Below are 26,338 nucleotides of genomic sequence, written 5' to 3'. Positions count from 1 at the left end.
CTCCAAAATAGAATGCAAAATAATTATGAGAATACTCTGGGTTTTGTAGTTTGACATGAAACTCAGGTAACTATTGTTAGAATGAATTGATTTGGGGGTAGATATGTCCAGAGTAATATACTGAATCTAAGCAACAGGGGAAGGATGAGTGGGAAATGATGTAGATCTAGGACCTGTTTTTGTAAATATAGTTCTATTGGAATTGCAGGAGGAAAGAAAAAAAGTTCTTATACAGTCTTAGGTTTAGTTTCCGGGGCTTGTGAATTAAAGTGATTAAAAAAAAATTATTCAAGAAAATGTTTATTTAGGCATGCAACATGTGCTCAGTCATGAGAAACTCAAAGGGTTGTCTGGAACAGGGGAATTAAATACCTAGTTTAGTAGGGAAAAGGAAAGAGAGAGAAAAGGCTTCTATGGGAGGACAATTAGATATATTTAGGAAAGACAGATGGGTTTCTAGGTGTACAAATGAGAGATAAGCGTGTGTGTGATAATGTGTGATGTGCTGTCTTCTTCCTGGGCATGAAACTCCCCCAGAGGGATTTATAGCGTGTTTACCCTTGATCTGTCTGTCTCCTGGGAATAGACTTGCCCTGCAGTGGGAATTTATGGCAGCCTGATTTCTCAGAAGTTTCAGCTGTTAGTCAGACAAGGGAAACTCCAACAAGGCTTCTTTCCACATCTATTGACTCTCAAGTGCCTTCAGCTTAATCTTCACCCCAGCTCTGAGTTCTGAGCGACTCTGCAGAACACAGCCAGCCCTTCTGGTCCCTGGACATCACCTGTGACTTGCTTTCTCATTTTGGCACAGTTGAGTATGCAGGCTCCTTGGCTTACAGTGGGTTATGTCCCAATAAACCCACCATAAGATGAAAACACCTTTCACACACCCAACTTTCTGAACATTGGAACTTAGAGCACAGCATGCTAGCATATCAATTGTTCCCTCAATACAATGAGGAAATCATTTAAAAAAAAATGACATAAGGTTTCCATTTTTTCTGGAATTTATAGTTGGATAAAAAACCAGGAGTTGGGAATGCACATGGGTGGTTTCCTTTATACAAGTATAAATTTACATACAGGAAGTTTGTGGCCTTTGGAGGTCCCTTATCCTCTCATGAAGAGTAGGGGCCACCAAGGTGGGCAGCAGAGAGAGGCTTGCCCCAGGAGGTCTTGCAGCCCTTGTCATGGACTTAACCTCCGTCGATGGCTTAATGTGCATCCTGGGACTTGGGCTGTCCTCACACCTTGCCTTGACATGTACCCCAAACTCCTGCATCCTTGGGTCCGTGGGCACGGAGCAGCCTTGCAGCCTGGAGTAATGCTGATCAGATCAGCAGTGATGCTGACCAAATAGAGGAAATGCCAGTGTCCTTCCCTCCAACTTGGCTCTCCAGTGGCTCTGGAGTAGAAAGAAACAGTGGGCCAGCTTGTGGCCCTTGGGGTCCAGGGTCCTTTCTGGCTCTGACAGGCAGTGACAGTTCTTTGCTTAGTGGTTCTGGCCAGTCCCTTTATGTGACCATTATATACACATGATCAGTTGAAGGAGAGTCTCTGGTCAGGGCTTTGCCTACCCTTCCTTCTTTCCTGTGGATCTTTTGATAGAATTCTTCCCTTCAGGATATATGTCCAGGCTGATTGAGGGCAGGAACTCTGGTTTGCCACAGCATCCCCAGTGTCTTGACTAATGCTTGGCACATGGTGGGTTCCCAGTAAATATTTGTGTCCCTACCTCTATGCGTTTTACCTTAGTAGGTGTCCGACCATTGACCATCGACCATTGACCATCAACCATCAGTAAGACTTGTGGTTTTTGTTTGTTTTCCATCTTTTTGGCTTTATGGGTACCGGTGTGCCTGACTTGTCTGTCACTCCAATTCCACTCAGGATTCTAGCAGTCAGGGTGTTGGCTATTTTTCATTTGCTCTGTCTGCGGCATCTTTTATCACTCCCTCTCTCCCTGGAGCCTCGGATCCTCTGACAGTCTTTTACAGCTCTTCCTTACTTCATGACCATCAGCAACTTTTTCTTGGCCATTGCTGGATGACAGAGCAAGTGAAGGTAAAGCAGTGTGACTGGTGGCTGCCAGAGTGACCTTGGCCTCCTGCATGAGCCCAGTGCCACTGAGTATCTTTGGAAGGGAAAGTGGGACCACCCACATCTGGTAACAAGTTTGGGTGATAGGGCCATCTTGCTTGATCCAGGAAGGGCATTGATTAGACATGACATCACTTTTACTGTTTCTGAAAATTGAAGCTGTGACTGTTTCTGTGAGTTAGCTCTAGCTAGATGTATTCATTAAACCAAAGACATAAAGGAGGAAGTTTCTAATGCAAACTGGCTCCCATTTAAATAGTTTAGATGTGCAATCTCCAGCTCATTTGTAGACACACATGCTTGCAAGATCATTAATAGAAAATATTGTAAATTATCCATCAGGTGTAAGAAGCATAGAACAAGCAACCGAGCAGTGCTGTCATGCAGTTGGAAACCTGGCAGTGTGTCATGTGGTATTTTTACTAGAAGGTACTTTATGGGAGACCATCTAGTCCAGACTCAGTTTGCTTATGGTAACCTGTCTATTTGAGAGTTATTCTTATCTCCTGTTTCTAATAATATTGGTTGTTCAACAAACAAACCCGGTGGTTATCATCACTTATTGCAATACTGAAATATAGCTAAAATTCCTAAAACTGTCTCAATTCCAATATACTTTGATTTTCAATATGCAACATCAAACTATGGATGTGTCAAATGTATGCATCTTTTGCTAACTTTAGTGAAATATGCCTAAAGCTGAATAAGGAACTTCTCTCTGGTGACTGTGGCTGCTTGGTAGGTAGGTTTCTCAGTGACAGATTTGGCAAGCACCATGGTGTGCCCTTTGGCACAATGCCCTTGGCTCTGTGACACCTACAGGCAGGGATGGTCACCAGGCTGGGCCAGGTCTTTGGTTGTGTGCTGAGTCCCTAAAGTGACCTTGTCATTGTAGCTGGTCTCTTGCTTTCTTCCTGTTCAACCACTTACTTTCTTCCTGTTCAGCAGTTTACTCTCTGTCCCACCTGCCTGCTCTACTACCAAGGCCAGGCAACTTCCTCAGTTATTAACATCCAAGACATTTAAATGACTCTTTTCACTTTCCATATTTTTGGCTTCATCAAATACAGCAATCCAGAATGCTCACAGGAGGAAACAGTACAAAGACTGGAGCTTGGGTCAGTGGGATTCTCAGTTGTGATTTGTCGGCATCCAGGCACCCACTGCCTGGCTCCATTAAAGCAAGGACAGTAGTTGCACCAAGTTTGCAATGCACAGACGTGACATTTGTGTCCAGAAGGACTGCTCTTGCTACCAGAGAACCAGAAGTCGGTGACACACCTGTCACCAAGCCATCTTCATTCTTGCCACTTATTGGAGTTTTGGTGAGATCCAGTGTAACTCAGTTGTCTTACCAGCTGACATACCAGATGAAAAGGAATTATAGTTGTTTTGTTTAATGTCACTTCAAATAGTTATATTTTCTTTAAGAATTAAGCAGTGGCCTGTATCAACAAGTCACCCTATTTCAATAGAAAAAGAAAAGCAAGTGCTGAGTTTAATCTCTTAACTTTGAACACAATCATTAAGTTTAAGGTTCTTGCATAGACCATCTGATGGAACCACCCAACGTCACCAGATGGAATCGATATCAGATCATGCTACGGCTCCACGAGTAGGCTCCTAATTAATCCCATGGTTAAGGAATGTAGGAAGATTCTTAAGAATACAAGCAGAATAAGCCTATTTGGATTGTTTATTTCATCACCTTTTTATCTGCAGGCTCCTATGTCTGCACTTCTGAAAGCAACTGGTACCATAAAAATTCATTGTTGGAGACCTTTGCTATTTTACCACCCACTAAATTCACAGAAGCACTTTACCACACCCACACTTTATAAAGATGCATATAGTTTTATAGATCAGAAAAAGAAATTTCATTTTATAAAAACATGTTGATGTTGTAAAGTGGCCAAAGCACCAAATATCCACGATCCCAAAACAATGGCAGCACACACACCCTTCAGCTCACCCACGGGCTGTGTAATGGATAATATTTGTGTAACTAAATAGTGTTTTATGAAGATATGTTTGGAAATAAGTTCTACCTTGTAAGCTGTAACTTTTTTTTTTTTTTTAATGCCCTTCCTTAGCCACTGTTCCTCATTTTTTGGGACTATTTTTCCCTTTGATCTTTCCTTTAGGTTCTTTTGAAAAATAAATCGAAGTGACATTTAAAACTTGTTCCAGTTGTTCCAATATTTTGGCCTATACATCTACATTCTATCAAAGTACTCTTTTCTTTTAAAATTTAATGAGTATTTTATTTGAGTATCCCATTTTGCTCTTGGGGAAAAGCGACACCAAACACGGGTTCCTAAGGCAGTCTCCAGGATGGGCTTATGTCTAATACACTTGACAAAGAACTCTGGATTTCTTCCCCGGCCTCAGTGGCCTTGTTTCCACTCCCCTCCTTCAGTTGTTGACTTGCATCTTTCGAGGCTGTGATGAAAGAGGAGAAAGAGTGATTCATCATTTCCTTCGGGCCATAGCCTCATGAATTTTCTTCTCTTTACCTAACTAATCATCATCACTACTAATTATGCTCCAGAAAATAAACTGGAATGCAGTTCAGGCTGCTTAATATAGAACACATCAGTGTATAAATCAGAGGCTGCTGTCAAAGTGGCTTTATGTGGCCGAACATCGAAAATAGGAACTGTGTTTCCCATTCTGCTTTTGTGTTCAGCCTGCACCATAAGGCCTAGAACATACTGGGATAGAGTTGGAAATTGGGTAGTAGAATCTAATTTTAAATGAGCTTAACACAAATTAAGTGAACATTACTTTGAGGGTAAATTCATGAATAAAATCACACATTGGTTTTGTTGAAGAATGATGGTACAGCAGGTCTTGGAGCAGAGCCAAGAGGAGCACTTGCCTATCTCCTCTGAGCTGTTCAAAACGGCAGCTCTTACATGGCCAGGAATCGCCTCTGGGCAAAGCACACAGCCCACTGTGCAAATGGTAGGTGAAGTCACTTGACCTTCAGCCGTGACTCCATCATCCCTGGTTGGCCAGTGAGGAAGCAGGTTCGGATAAGTGGGGTGACTTGCGTTGGTGCCAGAGTTAGGATGTGCCAGAGACCAAAGCCACTCCAGTTTTGTTGTTTCTTCCTCCATAGTTCAAAGTGGTCAATTCTTCTCCACATACGCATTTCCCATCTCACCTGTGATGTTATGGCCGGATCCCCATCGGTAGACTTTAACACTAAGGAGAGATAAGAGCAAGATTAACAACATTTTAGTGGGTATAAAGTTAGAGGTATCCTACCCACACATTGGGATCTCTACTTCCATTCACATTTCCTACTGCAGCCATCCTACACATCCTGCTTCCTAAGCTCTCTGTGCAGATTTCCTCTTGCACCTATGGCTAGAGGTCACCCTGCTGGACTGCCCAGACCAGACCAGGCCATTCGGCTTCAAGCACCTTCTCTTGCCTCCTCTGCCCCTCTTTGCCTCAGTTCCTCTATTTTAAAAGATTTAAAAAAGTGTTCCTTGATTCTGCTCCCTCCTTGCATGATCTGATTCTTTCAGTGACACCATGATCCTGTCAAGACTGTACCTCGACTTCTTTCCCCTGTGACCTTAATAGCAGTGCACTGCCTGACCCCTCCTAGGCCTCTTCTCACTTTCTACCTCCTCATCCTATTAACCTCTAACACAGAGTAGCCTGCTACCAGGTCTTCCCAATCTGCCTTGAATGGATTGTTCTCCTATTCTTTATCTTTCTGGTGTTTTCCCATTGCCCACTATAAACTCCCAAATCTTTGGCCTGGCCTTTGAGTCTGGCTATGGTCTCCAGTCTATGGGGAGAGGTATAGACATACCTGATTAGCTCATTCACCTTTCCCTGTGGGGTCTGCTATTTGGCTGGGTCTAGGGAAGAGTATACATAGGCTCTCTGAGAACTTTCTTTCAAAGGCATCTGTCAAAGATGGAAGAGCTAAAGCTATAAAACTCTTAGAGAACATCTGTAAGTGATTCTCAGATTAGAAAATATCCCCTAGCCAATGTCACACCTAGAAAAGAGAAATAATTTTATAATTGCTGACATTCTTTCCTTTGCTCATGCTGATTTCTTAACCTGAAAATAGCCTGTCTTTGATTTTACATGTCTGACTCTTATCTATAACCAGGTTTTTCACTGAGACATCCCTGATTCCTCCAATTCCTCCAGCTCTTTTGTAGCACCATGTTGTTTTGTTTTGGGCAGTACTGGGGATTGAATCCAAGGGTGTTCTATCACTGAGCTACATTCCATACATTCCAACCCTTTTTATTTTATATTGTGAGACAAGGTCTTGAAAAGTTGCCCAGGCTGGCCTCGAACTTGCAATTCTCCAGCCTCAACTTCCCAAATAGCTGGATAGTATTGCTTTTAGGGGCTAGGGGTGTAGCCAAATAGTAGATCACTGGCTTAGCATGCATAAGGCCCTAAATTTGACCCTCAGCACTGCTTTAAAAAGAAAAAGGAAAAAAAAAAAAAAAGCATTGGCTTTTAATCATGTTTCTTGGTGCAGGCCTAAACACCTACATTAGAAGATTTGATTGGAAAATATTAGTGCTATTTTGGAATTAGAGTGCCTTTGTGACCCCCACTGCCTTCAGGGTCACTGCTGCCCTAGTTCTGTTGTTTTGTGTTTTGTTCTCTTTTTGTGTCTTAAAACCAATTGATCTTATCTCTGGAAAAGATGAAAAGGTGCATTTTTGTGCTTCAGCCCTTGGCGTCGTTTTAATTACCTGCGCGAAAGAAACAGTCCTCCCTAGGTAAGCTAGCTAGGTTGGCAGAGCACCTAGATTTGTGAAGTTACCTGAAACTGGCAGTTAATACTTACAGCAGGGTAAGTAGAGGCAGAAAAAGAAGGTTGGAGGATCTAAACAAAGAAGTTTACTTCTAGAAAATGCTACCAACACACCAGAAGCTAGAGTTTCTCCGGTGTCATTTAGAATGACCCACGCTCTGCTGAGATGCGCAAAATGGAAAAACAGATTCCTCCTTTGTGAAATAAGAGTGCATAGTCTACACCTGTCCAAGGTGCATTTCTTTGGGAATGGGTGTGTTTGTTGTGACGTGCTGCCTGAGAACATTCCATCACCTTCCACTGAGCACTATAGGAATCCTATGGTCTCACCTGTGGGGACATTTTATGCTTTTGACCCAGGATCAAGACCTCAGGGCTGTGGTGTAAATCTTCTAACTTTATGGACAAGTTATTGAATGAATTAATTCGTTTGCGTTGTTTATCTCCCTCAGAAATGAACACGCCCACGAATGCTAGATGCCTGTGAGCTCCCTCGGCGGCACTGGAAAGGCAGAGTGGAGGCCTCCGAGTACCGGCTCCTTGCCCTTGGTCTTGGCGCTGCCCCTGCTGCTCACGGTCCACCATGGAGACGCTGTCCCAGGATTCTCTGCTGGAATGTCAGATCTGCTTCAACTACTACAGCCCCCGGCGGAGGCCCAAGCTGCTGGATTGCAAACACACCTGCTGTTCGGTGTGCCTCCAGCAGATGAGGACGAGCCAGAAGGACGTGAGGTGCCCCTGGTGCCGCGGCATCACCAAGCTGCCCCCTGGCTTCTCCGTGTCGCAGCTGCCCGATGACCCCGAGGTCCTGGCCGTCATCGCCATTCCGCACACCTCCGAGCACACCCCGGTCTTCATCAAACTTCCTAGCAATGGGTGCTACATGCTGCCCTTGCCCATCTCCAAGGAGCGCACACTGCTGCCCGGAGACATGGGCTGCCGCCTGCTCCCCGGGAGCCAGCAGAAGTCCGTCACGGTGGTGACCATCCCTGCGGAACAGCAGCCGCTGCAAGGCGGGGCTCCGCAGGAGGCAGTGGCCGAGGAGCCGGACAGGCGGGGCGTGGTGAAAAGCTCCACCTGGTCGGGCGTGTGCACTGTCATCCTGGTGGCCTGTGTCTTGGTCTTCCTCCTGGGCATCGTGCTCCACAACATGTCTTGCATTTCTAAGCGCTTCACTGTGATATCCTGTGGCTGAGGCGGGGTGCAGGGAAGGCTCTTGTGGGTGTCAACTTAGGGGGTTGAGTAGGTGTTGGTGACGGGATCCCAGCGAGAAGATGGGGGGCGACACTGACCATTTGGTGCTGAGCGCTGGCCTCTGGGTTGCCACTTGATTCACCTGAAGACAGATGCCAAGGGAGGAAGGTGAGGTCTCTACAAGATGCCAGGTGAATTGATCTGAGTGTGGATGGCAACGGCTTTGAAGATGATTGCATGCATCCTCATAATCATGAACTAAATGGGCTGTGATTTATGAGTTTTCAAGATCATGTTATGAGATAGACATACTCTACTTAGACCTTAAACCGTACATGTGCATACCATGTGATCTCTAAATGCGGTAGATGAAAATAAAGATGCTGTGTATACAAGTAGAATTAAATCTTGAATCCATGTAAAAAATTCAGTGAAGACATACACTGCAGGCTTCTTTGCTCTTTTTTTTTTTTTTAATGGAACCCAGTCTTCATCTAGTTGCTAAGATTTTTTTATATATATATATATATATACATTTTGAATGGAACCCCAAATCAAAATAAGTGAAATGGATAGTCGTTTTTGTTTTTGGAGAAAATATTTGAACAAGTGTCTCCAGTGTGTTGTGTTTTGTCATGTACCTTCATTTTTCTTCACTTGTGATTAGAGCTTGCTACATGTTTATTAAGCTGAAAGCCCACCAGGGAAGCAATAAACCAAGAAATAATGAGAAATGCCTAATCCCGCAGGAAACCTGTATGCCAGTTTTTCTCAAGCCATCTCACAAAATAAGAATTTAAAATGTAAATATTGTGTATTTGTGTGTGTATGTGTGTGTGTGATTTGATTTACCTCAGGTTTTTGAGTCTTTTCAGAAGAACCCCAGGATTAAGACCTCGTGGGCATGAAGAAGTCAAGTATCTGAAACGGTGGGCACCTCGATCCTCCCAATGAGACATCCCCTATGCGACACCCCAATACTCACCCCTCTGCTCTGTGTTTAAGTCCTGTATTTTTTAAGGCACAAATGGAGAGTAACAAAAGTTTGACTTTTCTCCTAGTTCTGGAGTATTATAAAAGCCACACTTGTTGTTAGCAATGGCAAAACTGATGGGCATTTCAAAAGGCAGTCCACAATTATTTTTTTGAAAGATGCTGTTCCTTGAGCATTAGACCTTTTTGAATTCCAGTTTCCTCTTGTTGGTGTAAGCAAGAAAATCTTCTGTATTTCAAAATATGTTTTTTATTGAGAGAAATGGCAAGGTAGACTTACAATTCACATTCCTAATGTAAGTGTTCTTAAATGTGTAATGGTTTATAGATGTTCATAAAGAAAGAACTGCTGGATTAAATAATAAATTCTCATCTCTGGGTTTGTCTGCATGTAGAAATAACTGTAAATGTTATAGTTTTCTTGTAATTCCTTTTATGGAATTCAGGAAGTAAGTGGTGGTATGTGTCAAGAACTCCACTCAAATATATGTTTTTAGGTATAAATGACTCCTGGAAAATGGTGGGAAGGGTAGGGGTGGGGAGAAATAGGGACAGAAAAGCAATGACTGGTTCCAAAAAGGAAGGCTAGAAAGAAGCCCTGTAAGATCAAGACAACTTTATTTATTTATATGCTAACTATTATCTTCAAGCAGCACAAAATATGCATTCTAAAGTGATGGAGTTCATGTGAAATAAAACAAGAATTAATAACTAGAATACAAAGCTAACACCTAATTGGCATGAGAATTCAATATAAAAATAGGAACTCTGGTCTTTTCAGATCTTTCAAATTTGTCGTAAGACCTTTAGAAAATGTGTTTGAAAGCTCAAACTATAAATTAGGTTAAAATGCCATTTTATTGTACAAGCTATTGGGCATTATACAACAAATAATCTAGGATTTATTTTATATTAATAATTTAGGTATCATATTAGCTGAATACTATCCTCTATTACATAACATAAAATGCTGTTGGGTTAGTGTCAATTTCTCAAACTCCCAGGCTGCTGTAATGCATGTCTGACCTAATTTCTATTTCTCTTGGAGGAAAAAGAAAAAAATGACAGAAATGTTGCATTTAAAATGCTGCATTTAAAATGGACTTTACCTTTGTAATTTTAAGCCATGTCATATTCAAATTAATTTTTGAGCGATATCTGCATACATTTATGTACAGTATGAAATGACTGACCTGTAGTGTAGTATGTGATAGAGTTCTACTTGTTTAGTAGGTTATATATAGACACTAATGTGTGTGGTGATAGTGTCCTGTGTTTCTTAGTGCAAAGCTGTAAAGTAAAAATGTCCACAGAACTTTTACTTACAAACAATCCTGTGCTAGAACTGCAATTAAGCAGTGCAAAATTAATTAGCTCTCTGGTAGATTCTTGACCTTAAAACTTAACAATAATCACCCAAATCGGAATTTTTTGTGTGTAAATCTTACTGATGTAGGTAGAACATTATTTAAATTGTTTAAATGGATTCTGCTTGCAGGTTGAACACCTCCTTATTAGGATGTGCTTTTGAGTGTGTGTGTGTGTGTGTGTGTGTGCGCGCGCGCGCGCGCTCTTGCGCTCATGAGTGGGGGGCAGGGAGGAGAAGAGGCAAAGAGATTTCTTAGCCTGCCAGATAGAATTTTTCCAGGCTTAATGATGTTTTGATGTTACCTGGCAAGCCATTACTCTGGTCTCTTCTGAAATTTACCCACAACACTAACAACTTATGCATCCCTTGTGACAAAAGCCCAGCGACACAGAGGCCGGAATTCATAGTTGCATACCAGTGAAATGTCACAACTGGAAAGCCCAGGAAGAGCTGAAAACAGCCTCCGATGGTTTCGTGTTGTAGATGAGCCCAGGGCGGCTCAGAGAGGAGTGTGGAGACTTGTAATTCTGCAGCAAAGGGGGATGAGAACTGTGCATTGCTGTCCCTCTTGCTTCTTTCTAGATCCATCACCGTGTCTATCTGGCTGAGCTTCTAGTCGGGGTTGATGGAGACCCTTTATTATCTCAACTACTGCTTTAAAAGTGTTGTTTTATAGTTTCTTCATTTTAGTTAGCTACCTCTCTGGAAAACAAAAAAAGGTTAGGGTTAGGGAAGAGGATAGACATTTAAAAGAAACTGTCTGACCATATTATCTGAGTTTTTAAAATTGCAAAGAACAATGTGTAAAGAACAATGAGTGTTGTGTAAATAGTAAACTATAAGCAGCATGTGTTTTCATCTTTATTAATGATCTTGACATAAGCAAGAGAATGCTTTAATATGTTTAGTAGAGCTAAGTATGCCACCAAAAAACATTGTCTTTGAAAAAATTTTGTATAATGACTTGGGGCACAAATTTTGATGAAAAGGCAAATTGGTTCTGAGTTCCAATCACATTTTTTGATCAGAAGGCTCTAAGGTATTTTCTTTTAAAATGTAAGTTTAATATTGTGTGTGGCTTACAGAGTGGCCCCTTGGAGTTTCAGCTGTGCACTGGTGTAGCCCTTACAGTTTTCTAGATCAGTGCCATTCTGTGGAACATTCTGGAATGATGGAAATGTTCCATAATGGGTGTTGTCCAGTAAAATAGCCACTGTCCACAATGACTGACAATTCAAATGCGGATAATATGACTAAAGAACATATCTTTAAATTTTATTTAATTTTAAACAATTTAAAATAGAGCCCCATGTGACTAGTGGCTACCATATTGGCTCATGGCATCAAGGTGTTCCTAACAGACCAGAGAGAATTTGTGGGCTAGTAACAAGCATTTGGCAAAAAAAAAAATAATAATAATAAAAACAAAATCCTTTCTGGGCTTAAGAAGTGTGTGATCCCAAGTATAACAGTGAGAACTCATTGGTTGCCCTTTGGGGTTATTAGATATTTTGGACCAAGGAATCATCAGTGAAGCTTAAAGAGTGTTTTATTAAGCCCCTTTTCTGGGACCATTAGCTGCATGTGAATCTATTGTCCAAAAATAGTAGTTAGACAGTAGCTGTAAAACGTTTGACTTGCAAGCTGTGCATGATCTGTCCTGTGAAATTGTGTTTAGGGTCTTGTGGCCAAAGAGTAAATGTTACAGGAAAAAATAAGCCTAATGAAATCCTTCTTCACTTTCAGTATCTTACCCACACTTCATTGCTGCGTTCGTCAGGTGTGAGATCTAAGAGCAAGCGTGTTTTTGGTGTTCAGAATGGTTTTGTTGCCCTTGAAGTCTGCCAGCTTGTCATTGTATTTGGTATGGCATATGTAGGCATCATTTGTCAAATGCCAGACGAAAACGCAGGTACTATTTTTAGAGTGGGATTTGGCAGTGTTTTAGTGTCTCTTGTTTTAGCTATCACTAAAAGAATTTAAGATTTGAAGCTTTGCACAAAGTCACTTTTTAAAAATCTATTTTAGGGTAAAAAAACAAAACATTGCCCAATAGAATTTAAAGACTGGAAGATTATTAAAGCTACTAGAATTGATTTTTTTTTCTTTTTTCTTTGTGGTGCTGGGGATTGAACCCAGGATCAGGCCCTGCACCACTGAGCTACATCCCTAACCCTAGAATTGCTTTTAAAGTGAGTCAAAGGAAACAGAAAATTCAGTTTGAGATATATTTTCATATAAAGATCAGACTTTTACTGGTAGCCTGCTATTATTCTGGTCCAGATTTTGATTTGAAGAGTTTCCATTCCTTTATTTGAAAATCTGTGCCATAGCCAGACACTGTGGTGCTTGCCTATAATTCCAGCTACCTGGGAGGCTAAGGCAGATGATTGCAAATTCAGGGCCACCCTGAACAACTTAGGGAGGCTCCATCTCAAAGATGAAAAGAGCTGGGGCGTGGCTCAGTGCCAGAGTACTCCTGGGTTCGATTTCCAGTATCACCAAAAATTTAAAAAGAAAAAGAAAATCTGTTAAAATTGGTTAGTTGGATTTTCATTGTGTCCAAAATGTAATGCAAGTCAAATGCATTTGCTTTAATGTAGGAAAAAAAAATTTTTTTTTAATTCTAGAACTTGCCAGTGGGCAAGACTTTTTTTTTTTTTCAGCTCTAGAATTTTGTTTTTAAATTTTTGTCAAAATGTAAGTTATTCTCTATACTTTTAAGTTGGGAGCCCAAAGGTCATTGTTGGGTGAGGAATGACACACAAAAGACTGTGATTTCCATCTTTCCTTTAGAGAAATGATGCTGCTAACTAGGCAGCATTTTGTTCCCACACAGAAGTGTCAGCCAATCTATCTGTCATCCTTGACCTCAGTGGAGAAGCCATTCCTTGACCTTTCCACCATTCTCAGTAAAACAACACCCAGAAGGTAATCCTTACCAAACCAGAAATTCCAAAGAATGAGGTCACCAAATTAATTCCTGACTCTTTTGAAAGCACTCTGTTTTAAGAGCAATGATGATCAGTTGCTGGATTTTGCTACACATACACACAAATACACAGTTTAGCTGTGATTGGAGATAAAGTTAAAACCACTGTTAGTCCTATTTCCCAATTCGTGAATTATACAGTATTGAATTTAGATGTTAATTTCTTAACAATTGCTATCAGCTGCACTCATGTCAAACCAATTACCTTTGGGAGTAAGCTCTTCAGACTTCTCAGAATATTTGAAAAGTTGGGTTCTACTACATTTATTTTGTTGGAAAGCCATTGGTCACTGAGGGACATAAGCAAGTGGGGCATTTTAATTTCTGTCTCTTAGAGAGCTTACGTTTTGGCTCTGCTTGAGGGGTCAGGACGGTGCACCATTGCTCCTGAACTTCTACAGTGTGGCTCCCATTTCTGCACAAGTTTCCTTGCTCTGTCTAGCCAATTATCTTTTGATTTTTTCTGGAGTCAACTGCCTGGGATATCCCACTGTGTAAATCTTACTTATGATGTAGTGGTGCTTGAAAACACATGTTCACTGAATTTTATTCTAATCTAAGGGTTTTGATACCATTCATATTATGATACTTTTAGGGACAATCAATAATTATAGCCAAGTACCAAGGGGCTTCCTGAGATCTCCCACGGTATGCCTGTTCTTTGTTTTTGCAGGAATTTTTTTCTTTTTATCTGTCCCTGTTCTTCCAAACCCCTGTTCTGAATTCATCACCATGAGATGTGGGGCGAGGAGTCCATGGGAAAGTCTATAATCTCCCTGAGGTGTGTGTTATTGGGTTAATCTAACAAGAGGGATGTTTAGTTTTCAATTTGACTTTTACTTTTTGAGAATCCAGAAGGAGGTGATTGGGTATGGTAGAGAGAGAGCATGGGATGTAAAAAGGGAGAGATGTGACAAATGCCCCCTACAGGAGAAGTTGATATATCTCTAAGTAGTGAGGGGACAGTTGCTGTTATCTTACACTGTGCTGGATTGGCTGGGAGAGAACCCAACTATTAAGTGGACCCTCCTTGGGCGAGGTAGAGAAGGCCTTGGGTCTGTATCAAGGGATAGGTAGATATGCTCAGTGAGGGAGAAAATACTTCACAAAGGAGGGAAAATCTGTGATACAGATAACTGCAAAACAAGAAATGGGCACTGAAGGTCAGTCGTGGCAGAGACCAGCTTAGGACAACTGGGATAACTTGGTCAAGCACAAGCTGCCATTATAGCGTGGACTCCAAATTCAGTTTTTTTCCCTCCCCCTATCTTTTTGTCTCTCTGTCTCTGCGGCTCTCTTTAGTTGAAGATGAACCCATGCTCAGCTGATGGGAGGCTCCAGGGAGGCCCCATTTTTCCTGCCATCCTCTACAATACTCTCAGGTTGGGTGGTCAGTACTCTGGACAGTACAGATCTGCTCTAGACTTGGTGGCTGATTCAATGCAAACTCAAGTCTTCTGAACTGTGGAAGGCATTGCTGAGTCTGTGGCTCTATCCTGACCTGAGTATCTTACTTCCGAGAGAAACTTAACCTCCTTGAGAATCTTACTACTGTTGGGAAAGTTGGTTGAAGACTGTTTTGGTTTCTGTTCTGGTGGTTGTCATTTATTATGTTTATTCCTTCTGCCACTTGTCCATGTTTGTCTCACTTGACAGTCACAGGTGTGGAAGCTGGTTTCGGTCTGGGTGGTCACACTGCTGCCCAGGGTACCTTCCCTTCTGAGAGCTCTGCTGGTGGGTTCCCTGGGCCCCTGGGTAACAAATGGCTAGATTAATGCTGCCCGGAGGCTGTTAACCAGTCCTTGACATGTTTTATTTACAATTATGTGGATTATTTATTTTAGGAGCTTTTCTTTTAAGGGGCCAAATCGCTCTACAGATAAATGAGCTGCTGGGCCACGTAGAAAATATTGTCCAAATGTTGCCAAATATTGACTTCGTAAAGGGGATATCAAGCTGCTGTTTATAAATCTGAATGTCTTAAAAGCATTCTTGCTTGCTCTCTCTGTTATAGATGGTGTCTTAGCCAGTCCTGAGTTTTTCCAATGAATCCAATTTTAATATATGGTATTTTTGTATGCCAAACTGGTGTCTTGTCCTTTGTATATGTGGTAATGTTGATTTTATGACTACTGTTAAAACACATTTGCTATGATTAAAATTCAAAATGATTTCAAATAGACTCACTCATTGTTTTTCCCCTATCTTTTTGTCTCTCTGTCTCTGCGGCTCTCTTCCTCCTCTCCCCATCTCCCCCTCCCCAACACACACACACACACACAGTTGGCTGGGGTTTTTATCATCAATTGCTTGAAGAATTTTAATAAATGTGGGTAATAGAGCAACAAGGGGCTCCTGAGCTAAGGATTTCAAGTGGAGGTGACTTCCTCCCAGAAGCTTAAGAGTTTGTAATGAATAAACCAAAGCTTGTTTTGGCAGCCCGGAGTCTGGTTCCTGGTGGCCCTCCCTTCATCTTCCACTGTTGAGAAATGACACAGCATGCCTCGGCCCTAGGTGGACCTCCCATTGGGCTGTGTATAAGACAACTTCATGCATCTCTTAGCTCTGAGTCTAGCAAGATCCTTCCTTAAATGTTTTCATCAATAGGACAGAGGGTGTTTGGGGAGCTCTTTTTTAGTATTGGGGAAAGAACCCAAGGTGCTTTGTTATTGAGCCACATCCTAGCCTTTGGTGTGTGTGGGGGGGTACTGGGATTGAACTCAGGGGCACTTGACCACTGAGCCACATCCCCAGCCCTATTTTATATGTTATTTAGAGACAGGGTCTCACTGAGTTGCTTAGCACCTTGATTTTGCTGAGCTTTGAACTCAAAATCCTCCTGTCTCTGCCTCCTGAGCTGCTGGCCCAGCCTTTTCTTATTTTGAGGCAGAGCCTGGCTAATTTGCTTAGGGCCTTGTTAGGTTGCTGAGGCTGACTTGAGCCCTCCAGTCTCAGCCTCCTGAGTTGTTGGGATTATCCACCTGTACTACTGTGCTGGTCTGGGAGCTCTGGTAAAAAGCATCTTGTCAGAGCTGGGGTATGGCTCAGTGGTGGAGCCTGCTGTGTGTGAGACCCTGGGTTTCATCCCATCAGCACCAAAAAAGATAAAAAAAATTAAATAACGGATCAGAATAACAAATTTCAATTCAGTTGAACAGGTCACCTCATCCTCATTAAGAGGTTATCAATGATCTGATATTCCTGGGTACTGGTATAAATATGCTCTGGCTCTGGAAAATTTTTGAATAGTCCCCATCCTTTTAAAACTGAGGTGTCCCTGTGTTTCAGCACCCACTTCTTGTACTAAAAAAGCAAACTTTGTATTAGGAATTCTAGATTTTGAAAGTGTGAAATTTATTTTGCATATTCCTGGTCAACCATCATGGGACAGGGTGGGCAAGGGTAACCCTCTTGCATCTACTGCTCCCACTTGAACTTTTCTCTCGGCCAAAGACATCAACCTGAAGAAGGCAGAGGCTGTTTAGGGCAGGTAAATGCCTGGATCAGCTCCCCGAACTAGGAACAGATGGTGCGTCTGGTCTCATCTAGAGCTTGCTGGTAGTTGATGAGGACAGGATGAAGGCCTAGGGGTCACGGGGAGCCCCGCAGGTGCATCCTGCCTGGAGATGCCCACATTGGCAACGTCTTCAAATGACACTACTGGGTGGCACAGATTTCTGCATCTAGATGTCGGGTTGGAAGACAGGGGAGCGCCAGCTCTAGAACCCTAACATCCAGGCCCCACCCTGCAGAGGAGGAGTACCTGGCAGCCGTGAAAGGTCGGGCAGGGGAACAGGGAGTAGAGAGTGTCACCAGGTCCTGCAGTCACTGCGAGCCACCCTCGCCCTCCATTCATACATGTCACACGCTCCAAGTACTAGGACAGGTTTCCTGAAACAAAAGCCTGTCTGTCTGCCAACGCATTCTTCAGGCTTTCGTTCCAGCGATTGTTCTTGGCTGTGTGACTTTAGGCTGGGCGAGTGGCTGATGGGAGAAAAGGGACCAGTTATGGAATTAAGGCTGAGCCTCTGCTTTTCTTTTTATAGGTTCGAAACTTTAGCACAATTCTATTTGACCCAGAAAATGATACAGCTATAATTGGATTAGACCTCTCTCACTCCCCCAGAAAACTGCTTGCTCCCCGTATCCCCGTCTTTCCTCACTCCATTCTGCTGAGCACGGGATCATTTGTTTTGATTACCTTTATTTGAAGCAATGAATATAGAGATGTGTTGTTGTGTGTGCACATGCGTGTGTGTGCATATCCGTTTATGTACACACACGTGCATTTCACAGGCTCTTGGCATAGATTTTTAAGTTTAAAAGGGTAAAGATCTTCAGAGAGAGAGAGAGAGAGAACAGAGTAAGGAAAGCACTCTGATTTGGCTCCAAAGAGAGGATTGTTGAAATGGCATCATGAAGAAAATTAGAAGGAAACACCCTTTGATCCTTTTGTTCTTCACCCTGAGTCCCCCACTCATCACCGGCACTAGGAATGCAGAGTGTATCTTGTTCAAGATGGCAATGGTCCCTCCCCATGCAGGGGATATAAAGTACTAACTTACCCCCCTTCACAAGGTTCAAGGCTGTGACTCCTGTAATAAAAGGTGGATTAATGAGAAGAACATAGCAAAGTTCTGTAATACTAGTTTTAGGGGACACAGCAGAAATGAAGACCCTGGGCTGGGTGTCATTCAGCAGTGGAGCATGTGCCAAGCCCTGGGTCCCTTCCCAGGGTTGGAGGGGGCTGTGAATGAGAGCCCAAGGACCCAAGGAAAACCTCGGGTGCTGACAGGTAGTCGTGCACAAGTGTGATTGTAGGAGAGAAGGGAAAGCACTGGTGGTAACAGGAAAACACAGCACGTTCTGATTAGATCCCTCCTGGAGACCTGTGTGGTAGGTATAGGCTGGAACCCTGTCACAGAAGGCTCTTCAGAACGCAGGGCGAAGGTCAGCGTGACCTTCCAGGTTTTTTTTTTTTTTTTTTAGAGAGAGGGAGAGGGAGAGGGAGAGAGAGAGAGGATTTTTTTTTTTTTTTAAATAACATCTTTGTTTGTATGTGGTGCTGAGGATCGAACCCGGGCCGCACACATGCCAGGTGAGCGCGCTACCCCTTGAGCCACATCCCCAGCCCCAACCTTCCAGGTTTTATGGCCCACTTCATGGAAGAGGACGAGGGGACTGTTTCCATGGCTGGCTGCAGGAGAGTGGGTGGGAGAAGAGCAAGACACCCTCCTGCTCCTGCCGTTTCCTCAGCTTCCCTCGGTTCCAGAACACTCAGTATGCCACGGGGTCACCTTTGGAGCACTATGTTCTGAGCGATTCATGGAGGCCTTAGAGTCTGGCGGGAAATGCAGGCATCGGTGACAATAAACAGATTTTCATCCCTGCACAGAGCTGAATGCATGCACAGGGAAGAGGCCCACTCCCCTGATTCGGGTAAGGAGTATAATCAGAAAAGAATTTCTGGAGGAAGTGGCTTCTAGGATAAGACCTGAAGGGTGAGTTGGGGTTAGGACTGTTTCTGGAAACATGTTCAAGAGGGAAAATGAAGAAGGCATGTGCTGTCTGCTTCTCCTGTTAGGCTTCCCGTCATCCATACTTTGTCTTGTGTAAATGATGCGCCATTGAAGTTTCACCATTGCTCCGGGTCCCCAAAAGTACCTGTCACTCTGGTCTGAATGTTTGCTTCTGCCCCCAATTTACATTTTGATTAGATCTTGGATTCGTGCCCTTATACAATGGGCCCCGCAAGCTGCCTCACCCTCTTCCACTATGTTGGGATGCTACTGAGAAGGTGCCATCTGTGAACCAGGACAGGGCCCTCGGCCAGAGACTGAATCTCCCAGCACCTTGATCTTAAACTTCTCAGCATCCAGAACTGAGAGAAATAAATGTTTTGTTTATAAGCCACCTAGTTTGTGGTATTTTGTTATAGTAGCCCAAACAGACTGAGGCATCCATAAAAAAAAAAAAAAAAAAAACGTTTTACTAAAGCGCAGCCACGGGGGCTATTTCACAGGGAGATACTATATCATAATGCATAACTGCCTGTGTAACCGGCTCTACAACAGACATTTTGCCTTATATAATATGATCTTATATCTTTCTGACCATGTCCTGAACAGAAGAAAAGAATGTGTGGAAACTTGTCCTCTTAGTTTCTGAATAAAACAGACTCAGGGTCCAATATTGCTGACATGGGCTACAGATAAATCTTGAAGGTACAGCACTTTCCAAGCTGTTTTGAGGTAACATATTATATAAAAAAGTGTTTTGTGGTTAAATAAACTGGGGAAATACTGGGTTGAACAGTTTTTTAAATTATAGAATTTTGCAGAGTCTTTAATTTTGTATATTAACTAGTGTTCTCTAGAGAAAACAGTGGGCAGGTGTGTGAGGAGAAAGGGAGAAAACAGGGGTGGGGGGGTAAGATTTTAAGGAATTGTTTATGAAATTGTGGAGGTGTAAGTCCAAAATCGCCATAAGTCAGCAAGCTGGAGACTCAAGGAAAAGATGACGTTGCAGGTGGAGTTCAAATTCTTCTAGTCTCCTGGAAGACTTCTCTTCCTTAAGGGAGATCAGTCTGTCTTCTTCTTAAGGCTTTCGACTAGTTAGATGAGACTCACCCACACTACCAAAAGTGATTTTCTTCACTCAAATTCTACTGATTTAAATGTTAATTACATTTAGAAAATATCTTTACAGCATTTCAGACCAGTATTTAACCAAATTATCATATAAAATTAACCATCATGGGGGACTAAAGATGTAGCTGTGTGGTAGAATGTTGTCTAATATGTGCAAGGCCCTGAGTTTGATCCCCAGCACTGAACATCAAACAAACAAACAAACAGACAAAAAATTACAATATACTAAAGGCCTAGCAAATCTATAGAAAGGGAAAATAATAAACATTGCTTTCTCTCAATTTATTTAAGTAAAAAAATCCACCATTTTCAGAATGTCAATTAACATCTATTAAAACTTAGTTGGGGGAATCTTGATGTTTAATGATGATTATTCAGTTTTACCCCATTTATTTTTGTGCTGAAGCAATCATCAAAGCCTTGCCCCAAACAAAAGAAAACAACAACAATAAAAACACACATTTTCTTTTTTAGGAAGTAGGATTAAACCATTAGCTCATGTTTGCTTTTTTGATTCCAAAACAATATCATGTAAATATAAAATAACCCAATAATTGCATTTGATTTACCTTGATGGTATTTTGTAAGTAATTTGCAAGTTAAAGTCGTGCATTGCACGAATTACCAAAGAAGTGTTGTCACATAAGAAAATTATGGGGGGAATATACATACATCTGCTTTAGCAATAAGGGTATGGATGATTCACACTTGAACACATTGCATGCATATCAGAGTCTAGTTTTGGAAAATTATAGCCTAAAAATTCATAAATATTCATTACTACATATTGTGGGGTTAAAAACAACCCATAACAAACTAAATTGATTATGATGAGCAAAAGCAACAATTTGTTATTAAGCAGCAAGAAGAACAGCAATTAAAAAACAGGATCAATTCAAAGCAGTACTACTAATAAGTGTCTTTCCCCAAATGATGGGAATGTCAACTATTTGCATATGCACTTATGCAGGAGAATTCTTGCAATGTCACTAAAGCTATGAATTAGTAAAATACTGAATTAGAGCCATCTCTATACTCCATAAACATTTTTTTTAAAAGCACTAATTTGATTTTAAAAGTGCCAAATTTAGCAAAACATGAAGGCAGTTATTAACAGGTTGATCTCATTCAGGCATTTAAAAAGTTTGGGGATTGGTGGGCAGTCCATTAGGCAGAACCTTTAGCCCCCACCTCCACCCCAGTGAGCAGACAGCCATACTTCAGAACCACTGCCCAGAGGATTAGGTGAACAAGACACATACATTTAAAATAAAGCAATTTTCTATTCCTTTCTTTTTTGCTGTAGATGGACACAATGCCTTTATTTGTTTTTATGTGGTGCTGAGAATTGAAGCCAGTGCCTCACACATGCTAGGCTAGTACTCCACCACTGAGCTACAACTCCAGCCCTCTATTACATTTTAATAGGAATAAATTTCACAGAATGAAATCAATAGTTGTAATATTTACTTTCAAATATGGGCAATATATGGGCAATATAAGGACTATCTATGCTTCTATAAATTCCAATCCATTTTTATACCAGTTTATGAAAACTCTCTCACACACACACATACACACACACACATTATGGCCTGAAATGTAAATTACTTTGAACCTATCCATTTTTATGTGTTTTAAGGATGTAATCTCTTACAGAGCATTGGTTAAGTACCTTCTTAAATGACAGCCCCACCCCACCATCCAGGGCATACTACTTTTTTTTTTTTTGAAAAAAATTATTTTTTAGTTTTAGGTGGATACAATATCTTTATTTTTATGTGGTTCTGAAGATCGAACCCAGTGCCTCATGCATGCTAAGAGAGCACTCTACCACTAGCCACAACCCTAGCCTGCATACCTCCTTCTTAACTTTATGTCAGACAACAAGAAATGGTCCCAATTTCATTCCATACCATCCATCCCTCAATCTTGGGAAAGATAAAATTCACTCCAAAGGGAAATGATTGTGCCTTCTGAAGTGTCAGCCCAGATCCACTAGCCTTTTACAGAGAAAGTGGCTGGTGGTTTTGATCTGTATGGAGATGGCTATTAATTTCAGGATGACTTCTATTTACACAAAATGGAAAAATGGTGTTTTGCTTGAAAAAAATGGGACAGACTGAATATATCAATGTTGGAGAGCCACAGAGTTAGTGAATGTAGGGTTAGGGAAGCCTTCCTGCAAGACATGTGGAGCTAGGTGCCACTCTCAGGAGGACCTGTTGTCCTTCCTGCCTGGCATCTGTCCCCAACAGACTGCATTGGACCACACTTTGTACTCACCATTGCACCCCACAGCCTGCTGCTCAATGAGTCTGAGTTGTCTTGTCTGCTGAGCTCATTCAGGGACTTCAGGCTCCCAGTGCACTGACAGTTTTGGAGTATGAGGCTTGGTTGGGCTCTCTTTGCAGATCTTATCATTTTTTTTTGCACTTAGAGTCTTGTTTTTGCTGTGGAGAGTAGTTCGCTTTCTCCTTCCTGCCCATCAAACCCATTTTAATAAGCTGTTCCTGTTCAGCTGTCTTCTTGCAATAAAGTCATATCCTTTTCTCAAAATGTTCATACTCAAGGCTGATCAGCCGGGCAACTCTGCCTGTTAATCAGAATTAACTGATGTCAAGATCTGCCGACCCTCTGGCTTTGACCACCTACAGGTGTGCATTTCCCAGAATCCATAGATTTGAACACAGAACCACACTCCATCCTGTTATGTTAGTTATGGTTTGTGTGGGGTGGGGAGGGAGGGAGGAGACAGGGCCTGGACTATGGTGAAGCAGGTAAGGTACCCAGGGTGGAAATCTAGAGGGGAGCTCAACCTCTGAGAAGCCCGCTGTCCACACCCTAGTCTCAGCTCTGCCAGGGAGTTCAGGATAGAAGTGTCAGCATGCATGTTGTTCTTCCTGAAGCTGGATCAGAAGTAAGATCAGCTACACCTCATTGGTTTCCCTAATAATTGCCAACACCGTCTTCCAAACTAGTGGTGCTCAGTGAATACCATATATGCCAGAGTATCAAATGACCCAAATTACAAGGTGATCATCGTAAATTCTCAGATCTAAAAGAGGAAAACGTGACTTAGGCCAACTTGAGTATATAAACTTGTAGAGACAGATGCCACATGTCCACTTTAAATAGAACTCACCTGTGTGTTTTAAACCTTCTTTACGTACTTCTTAAGTAAACCAATTCTATCAGATGACCTCTATAAAAAATCTGAAACTAGCAGTTTCCTCCTATTATAGTGGAACCTGATTTATAGGGTTGTTGTGAGGATTAAAAAAGTTAATGCAGATAAAGAATTAAGGTGGGGTATAGCTCAGTGGTAGAGCAAGTGCTTAGCATCTGTGAGGCCCTGGGTTTAATCCCCAGCACCAAATGCAAGGAAGGAAGAAAGCAGGCAGGCCGACAGGCAGGAAGGGAGACTTGGGACAGTGCCTGGTAAGTTGTGAGGTCTCAACAAGGATTGCTACATGACATTGTGTGTGTGTGTGTGTGTGTGTGTGTGTGGTGATGGTGGTACGCATGAGCACATATTTGTAGTCCCTGTGTCCAACCTGAGTAGAACTTCATTGTTCAAATTTAATGACCCTCACAATAGGAAAGGCAAAAATGATGTGAATTGGGGCTGCTTGCTGCTTTCTTTTTATGTGATTTTTTTTTTTTTTTTGTGGTGCTGGGGGTTGAACCCAGGGCCTTGCGCATGCCCTCCAGCAGTGCTCTACCACCAACGAGGCACTGCCCAGCCCCTGGGGGGCCATACTGGGAGGGCATATACAGAGTAAACAGTATTTATCCAGTAGCAAACTCACTGACTCCACTTGAAAGGACCTGCTTTCAAATCTCAACGGAGGTTCTGGGGACAGAGGCTGAAGTGAGGCTTCAGAAAAAGGCAGTGGGGAGACAAAGCCTCAAGAACAACAAAGCCAGTTCTCTGCAAATATGACTCTCTTTCTTGAATTTTTCATGCCTTTTGAGTGCGTTCCCCCCCCCCCTTTACTTTCCCTCAAATAAAAAGCCCGTTTCTCATTTCATTACCATCTCCACTTTACTCTTCAAGACTGAGTGACTTTAGAAACGTCTAATTCAACTGGATTTATTTGAGACTCTCAGGAACTAATTTATTTATTCCATTTATTTCTACAGCATGCCCATTACCCAGGGATCCTGGGCACATATAAATGATCTGCTCGGGGCTGGCAAACAGGAGCTGGTGATAGATGGAGAGTAAGCCCAGCCCAAAACCTCAGTCAGAAGGGCTCCTCCCTTCTAGAAGGGCCTGGCCGAGCAGCTTGTGCTGGCGGATTCGAGGGTTGTGACATCTTAGGCTCACGGGCTGCTGGCCCGCTCTGCAGAGGTGTGGGTTCTTTCCCTGGAGGGACATTAGTGATTCACAGAGGGGAAAGCTCTGGGGCTGATAATTGGGTGTCCTTGAAAGGTCTCTAGGAGTCTTGACCTGGATTCAAGGAGGAAAAAAGAAAAACTGCTAGTTCCCACGAAGGAGGGAAAACCGAGTGGAGGGGCTTCGGATTCCCCCTGAGGAGGCCACACTGACTTGGAAGGGATAGAAAGGACCAATGCTGTTGCCCCTCTTTCTTTGAAGTCCCTCCTCAGCTAAGCTGGAGGTTTTGGTGGCCTCTCTCTGGGTGGTTCAGGGAACAAATGATGACTTGGCTTTCTTTAAGGCTGTTCCCTCTGCCAGGTGGGTCCACAGGCTGTTCTCTGGCTTCACCAGTTCGATGGGATGAAGTAGCTGGTTTTTAAGAGCCTCCCTCAACAATATGGCTTTGAATGGGCCTCTCAGCCCAAAGTGCTTTCCAAATGGAAAATATTATTACAGGACTCATCTCTTTACAGCAGTAAAATACAGACCCGGTCTTAAGGACATGGGTGGAATCAGCCAGATTTAACTCTGAATGGAAAATATTTTTTTGGACAAGTAAGCCTGGGAGCAACAAATAAATATGTACTTAGCAAGAGGTGGGAGATGTGACCTTGGCCTTTTAGAAGGCGCTTGTGTTGGGACATGGGAGAGTGGAGGCACCAGACAGAGTCACTGCCTGATAACAGTCTGAGAGAGCGCGCACCTCTGGGCTCCCACGGCTGCAGAGAAGCCTAAAAGCAAATTAAGCCTAAATAGGTCACCAAATGCTTTTTGGTTTTCTCAGTGATGGAGACAAAAATCGTCATAGCACTGTTAGCCCTTCCATCCGATGCAGAAATTTTATCCAGGCTGTGGGAGGAGGCAAAGGCCTCCGGCCAGGCCCCATGAGTCCCCCTTATTCACTGTGTCAGAGTCACGTCTGTGTATAAGTAGACGCACCGCTTACTCAAAAACAAACCAGAAGCCGGGTGACTGGTGAGGCTGAGGCAGGGGAATTGCAAGTTCAAGGTCAACCTGGGTAACTTAGACTCTGTCTCAAAATTAAAAATTAAAATGGCCAGGGATATAGCTCAGTGGTAGAGCGCCCCTGAGCTCAATCCCCAGTACCACAAAAACTAAATAAATGAATAAGAAAAATAAAGATAAACTAGAAGCAGTCCTGAGTTCTTTCTAGGTTGCCAGGCCACTGTGTCTACATCGAAAACTCTGAGAATTCTAAAGTCTGCCAAAATGTGGGCTTTCTTTGAAAATTTTCATTCCCATGACTGACGACCCCCCATGTGGAACCCACTCACATTTCCTGGGGCGGCATAAAAAGGGAAGGTGTTTTGAGCTGAATGATAGCAGTTCAAATGGGTGGGGAGTGGGTATACCTGGGCCGGAGTAGGAAGATTGGGGTCGGCATAGGCTTTGCTGACTATATAGCCATGGGGAAAATGAACTCACCTCCCTGAACCTCAGTTTCTTTATGTGTAAAAAAGGGACAATAAAGCCTTCTCTTCCTGACATTGCTACTCAAGGGATCAAGCAAAAGAATGAAGCCTGTGCAATGCTTCAGGAACTGAAATGTATAACATAAGTTAAACGAAATGCTTCAGTTAACTGCCAGTGACATGAACCACCCTAAAGACTGATAAAAGAATCGCTATCTTTATTTCTTTTTTCTATGTTCTATGGCCACTCCCTGGTTTAGATGCTCGTCAGAAGGTTTCAGTCACTCTGACTAGTGTCCCTGCCGCCTGCTGTCTCTCTACCGCCTGATTTTCACTAAAGCTAGGGTGTTCTTTCAAAAACCACAGATTCTGAGCATGCCCCTTCCTTGGCTCCTACTTGTCGGTAACACCAGGGA

At 42.6% G+C, this 26,338-nt stretch overlaps 1 protein-coding gene across 2 annotated transcripts in view; it reads left to right on the top strand.

Moving 5' to 3' along the window:
• Window positions 1-15,633, top strand: part of Rnf152 (ring finger protein 152) — a 70,497-nt gene extending 54,864 nt beyond the window's left edge. For both annotated transcript variants that reach the window (XM_046428192.2, XM_058573862.1), the window contains exon 2: window positions 7,360-15,633. In XM_046428192.2, the coding sequence (XP_046284148.1) occupies window positions 7,491-8,102 (612 nt within the window). In that variant the 5' untranslated portion in view covers window positions 7,360-7,490 and the 3' untranslated portion in view covers window positions 8,103-15,633. The remainder of the gene's footprint in view (window positions 1-7,359) is intronic.
• The last annotated feature ends 10,705 nt before the right edge of the window (window positions 15,634-26,338 follow it).

The sequence above is a fragment of the Marmota monax genome, unplaced genomic scaffold, assembly GCF_021218885.2.
Source record: "Marmota monax isolate L192 unplaced genomic scaffold, Marmota_monax_Labrador192_F-V1.1 WCK01_AAM20220418_F8-fsc00201, whole genome shotgun sequence".
NCBI classification, from domain to species: domain Eukaryota; kingdom Metazoa; phylum Chordata; class Mammalia; order Rodentia; family Sciuridae; genus Marmota; species Marmota monax.
The sequence above is the reverse complement of the archived record's forward strand: the minus strand, read 5'-3'. Positions and strand labels throughout refer to the sequence as shown.